This window comes from Porites lutea, chromosome 4 (assembly GCF_958299795.1).
Source record: "Porites lutea chromosome 4, jaPorLute2.1, whole genome shotgun sequence".
Taxonomy (NCBI): domain Eukaryota; kingdom Metazoa; phylum Cnidaria; class Anthozoa; order Scleractinia; family Poritidae; genus Porites; species Porites lutea.
This window is the reverse complement of record NC_133204.1, coordinates 27,922,268-27,927,455: the sequence shown is the minus strand read 5'-3', so window position 1 is coordinate 27,927,455 and position 5,188 is coordinate 27,922,268. Positions and strand designations below refer to the sequence as shown.

At 36.5% G+C, this 5,188-nt stretch overlaps 1 protein-coding gene across 1 annotated transcript; it reads left to right on the top strand.

Annotated features, from left to right (window-relative positions):
• LOC140934490 (uncharacterized) lies at positions 1-4,038 on the top strand. The gene is made up of 7 exons (XM_073384106.1): positions 1-92; positions 376-514; positions 874-967; positions 1,262-1,427; positions 1,827-1,971; positions 2,777-3,028; positions 3,350-4,038. The coding sequence occupies exons 1-7, from the start codon at positions 1-3 to the stop codon at positions 3,827-3,829; spliced, it is 1,368 nt and encodes a 455-aa protein (XP_073240207.1). The 3' UTR covers positions 3,830-4,038.
• The last annotated feature ends 1,150 nt before the right edge of the window (positions 4,039-5,188 follow it).

Genomic DNA, 5,188 nt, shown 5'->3' with positions numbered 1-5,188 from the left:
ATGCAGTTGTGTATACAATTATATTGTAAAAACCCTCATGTGCTGGACCCTCTTCGCAACTTCATCCGCTTACCAAGTAATCGAACAATCAGGTTGGTTGATAAATGTTGAAAAAAATTTCTGATCAAAGAGAAACAGATCATCAAACTGGAGAGAAAAACTGAAAAAGAGAAATACTGAAAAAGGATGAATGAGACTAAATTCAAATCTTACTACAGACTGTGTTAAAAATTAAAACAAAGTAGATCAGAGGAATGATGACAATGTTGAGAATTATTGTATCTTGCCTACCAATAACCTATTAATAGTTAATCTTTAATATATTAACAACTTCCATTTCTTCAAATTAACTAATAATTATATATTTGCATACAGGTATCACAAGAACAAACGAGAGCAAAAGCCAGGCTGGAACAGGGAGATTGTTGAGTGGTGCAAACAAGCAGCAGAAGACAAAAATTTGAAAGACTGTGACTACTGGGGTGGCCTTGTCATCGACGAGATGAAGGTTGAGGTAAGCAGGCTCATTTATATGGTGATGGTTAACTCAGATTTGCAATAACAAACATGACTCTACAAACCCTGTTTCTTGTGAAATTTTTGCCTATCATTAATCAAAAAGGTAACTTTTTCATATTTTGACTGTCTCAACTCTCATTAGATGTGATTTGAAAAATTCTCACTACCATCAAGCCTCGTCCCTCACTTGGCACCTTAACACACTGATCTACACAAACACACACACACATAAAACCTCCCTCTCAAAAAAGTACGGTAGCTTTGTAAACCTTTTAAGCATAACATAGAAATACTCCTTTGAATATATTATAAACAATCTGAAACATGGTCTTATCTGTTATCCACCTCTAACAGGAAAATCTGGAAATGGTTGTGAAAGGAGGAAAGCACCGTCTTGTTGGTTATGTTGATCTTGGTCCCTTACATGATGATATGCGTGCCTTAGAAGGTAGACACTGTTGCCCATGGCTTTTATGGAAAACTATTTGCACCCTTTGCATGTTTTCTGAAATTGAGTCATCCATTTTTATTTTCATTTCCCTACAAGTGAGTCACATTTTTTGGTGCTTTGTATTTCTCCCTTAAATGTTATTCTCCTGTGTCTGAAACTCATTATCATACCAAAAATAAAGAGAACAAGCTTGACATAACAAGTTCTTATAAACCTTGTGCAACATTCTGCATTTACAATAAATGGCATTTACACATATTTATATAATTTATGTGTATTACATCTCATTAGGTAAGAAGGAATTCACACTGGCATCCCATGTCTTACAATTCCTCTTTGTCAGTGACTGTGGTTTTAGATTCCCAGTAGCACAATTCCCAAGCCATGACTGCACTACCAGTGATCTTTTCTTTCAGTTTTGGAAAGGTGTACGGATGATGAAAGAATACTCTTTTACGTAAGTCAAATAAAATAATGTTAAAACTATAGTCATTAGCTGCCCCTGAGTTACCTCAAATGCAAATAAATTTGAAACTGTAAACACTGATTTCTCACAAGTTACAAAAATTTTTTAATCAATCACAAATCACTTGCAAAATTACTGTCAAAAGCAGCACTGCTTTGTATTGATTCATCAATTACAAAAAATTCAAGTAATCTATCCTTATGTATATCTAAAATCAGTCTATGTAACTGTTTTGTACAATGGCATAACACTAAGCCAAGTTGCCCTCTGTCTTCATGAATCAAAAGGATATCCACATTATCTTGCATAACACAGAATACTGAATATTTGTTACTAAAATTCTGAGTAAAGAAATCCTTTAAAAAAACATTTGTTTTCTTCTGCTAACAGCATTTACTGGACCATTCTTGATGGTGCTGATGTGAATAGGAAATTCATCCAAATGCACTTCCCTGACTACGAACCAGTGGAAAAGAAATTTGTGGCTTTCAACATGCACACAGGTGGACCAATGGTATTCATGGTGGATTGCAAGGTAAATTCTAAATTAAGTGTCACATAAATTTCTGCTAAACCTATAGGAACATTTTTCCTTACTAAACTAACAGGTGACCGGCAGTTACAGTTCAAATGATCTACACAAGGACAGCATACCCCACACGACAACCCCAACCTACTTGGAAGGTCTCTTTTAAGTCTTTAAATGTTTCACACTGTAATTGAATGCAACCACCTCCAATTACACCCCCTCCCCCCTCCTGTACATCAATGAAACATACGTGCACCTGACATCAAAGGATGTTTAAGACGATGTTACGCTCCCAAACAGTATTTCCAATATTATTCCTAAAGTGGCATACTGTCCTTTCTATTATACATGAAGGGGAGGGGGCAGTAATGTTGAACATCATTAAACAATGTACAATAATCATTAATATTTACAATGTCTTCTGAGGGCAATTCCCTCTATGCCCTTTACACTTAATGGCCCATGTTCCCCCAAATGGGCTTTGCACGCTTCTGTTTTTGGTTTGAAACGTTTCTTTTGTCAAATTCAGTGTTTTGATTGGGCAGAGTGTTTGCCTTTTTCTCACTTGACCTAAGCATGATTCCATACACAATGAAGACAGCAATTTTCAACTAAACGAAATCATTTTTCTGGAGAACAGGGCCTTCCACACCGCTCAGGTGAACATAAGCCTTGAAAGTTGGAGCCTGTGAAAATGCTCCTGCAGTAATATAATTATCCAAGTGTATAACACAGTGTAGTATTTGTTACTTACAAGTGTACATGTGTAACTGACTAACTGTTGAATGAAATTTTTTTTTTTTTTTTGCAGCATAATTTCAAAAAAATAAGAAACAATATTGAAAAGAGTAACGAAGCAGGGAAGCCAAGATGCCTAACAGTAGCTGGGAAAAGAATCCTCTGGAAACATCTTATAGACGCATACAAGTTTGACCAATCATTGACATCTATCCATATTCATGAGAAGCTGAAAGAGGAACACTTTCAACTGGATCCAGCACTACGAATGCGCAATCATCTTGCAGAGGATGTCCTGGACAAGAGGATGCATTTCCTAATAAAAGTAATAGATACCTTTAAACATTGCTACATAACAGATTTTAAGAATACCTCACTAATTTATTTTAAATATTTGCAAAAGTTACTGCTAACCTAATAGGGACCATTGCCCTGTTAGTCAAAGGAAGGTAACTTATTAACCTCTTGTAAACAAGGCTTTTAGAAAATACATGCTGCTGGCAAAATTAAGCCAGAGGACCATGTTAGAAAGTTACATGTTCCACATCTGGGGCAGTGCACTAGTGCACATCATCAAAATAAGTGCACCTGCCATTTTCTGACTTAAAGTGTTTAGTTGCTTATTCTTTGTTTTGCCCCTTTGCAGGCCTACCAACGACATTTGACAAATAATGGAAAGGATGGCAGTGCACTTGATGCAACAATACAAATGATAGACCACACAAGTTTGGTAATTGAATTTTTTAGTACAAGTAGGGAAGCAGTTATGAGTAAAGATGATTCAAGAATAAGAAATCTGGATGGTTTCATACAGTTCTTCTCTGATTGGAAAGAGGAGGCAACACCTAAACAGTTCATTTCCAGTAAGCTTTGGTTTGATCTCCAATCAATGGTCCATGGTTTTAAATCAGTTGTAAATATCAAGTTGACAAAATTCCCTAACTCTGTAATCAGACAGTGGCTTGTTAATCAAGATGGAGTGGAGAACCACTTTTGTCAAACTAGGTCATGCAATGGTTCTAACAACAACCCAACATACAGGTTGCAAGAATCATCACAGAACACTATAAGATTTGGACAAGAAGGAATAAGCTCAAAGTGTAATGCTGGTATCTCCAGAACCTAGACTAGTACACATGTACATGTAAATGACTGATGTCTTCTTTTCCTTGTTGTTAAATGTGTTAACTGCAAAAATTTATATTTTTAAGGCTGCAATAGGTTTCTAGTGTTTATGCATGAAGCAATGCATCTCATGCACAGCATGGGAAAGAAAGGAGAAAGTAATTCCCTTGAAGGAATATTTTTCATGTAAATGTTACCGGTCAATTTTGATTTAACATAGGCTGATTTTCAATTTCCCTTGTTTCCTTGCCCTAATTCATGAATAATTAGGGCAAGGAAACACAGGAGATTGAGACTCAATCTAGGTTAAAAAAAATTTAACCTGTAACATAGATACCAAAATCTTAATAAAACTTACCAAGAATTATTGACGTCTTAGTTTAACCTTGTAATTCTTAGCATAACTCTGCCATCGACGACATCAGCCTGAGCACTCAGATTATGCAGGTGATGTGGGTGGGGCATAGCAGTGAGACTACTATTATTTTTCAAAAGTTCAACCAATTCTTTGGCTAGGTCTTGCTTGTTATAGGTTGACCTGACCCGGATTCCATAAGCCTTGCAAAGCTTTACCAACTGCACCTTGTTGTAAACTCTTTTGACACCTGCGATGCCATGTTTTTCAACAAACACACATACCCTCTGGTGGCTGTGCTGCTTGCCAGTGGACCTGTCCTCCAACATTGTAGCAAACTTGGGGTGGTCATTCCTTTCAGTTGCAACTTGTTTTCTTTGAAGTACACGTTTCCGGTGTTCAGCAGTTTTCTTTAGCTTATATCCACGACGAAAATCCCTTAGGAATTGACAAGTAGCCATCTTCATGTATCTCGAGATGACATCTTTGAGAAGTTGTCTCACTAAAACCTGTTTAAGAAAGCCATAGAACACGTGTAAACTAGCTGCCAGATCTATTTCTAGACCATTGTAATGTTAGGAAGTTACAATTTAGCAAATTTAGACAGTGTCAGTTAAGTTTTCAGTGTTAATACTATCTCAGAGGGAAGATAAAAGGAGACCTGCCACACCATAATTAAGTGATAGTAAGTACTGCAGTAAGTAAATTGTGATCCACTCTCACTGTAACTTACCGTCACATCAGGTTATACACCACAATATGAGTTATATAAAAAATCAGATGGAGCTTTTTAGTTTTCTTATGCATTCCTGAAGAGTGATGAGTGTCCAACCTATTGATTAGTGATCATGAACTAATAATTCTGACCACCATTTGAAAAAAGATTTCTAAAATATGTCAGAAAATGGCAAATAATATTAGCACTCAGGAAGTATGACTTCTTAGATGACCATACCTCTTTGTCTGCCCCAAGGTCTTCGAAAGCACCTCTCCAGGCATCCCAAA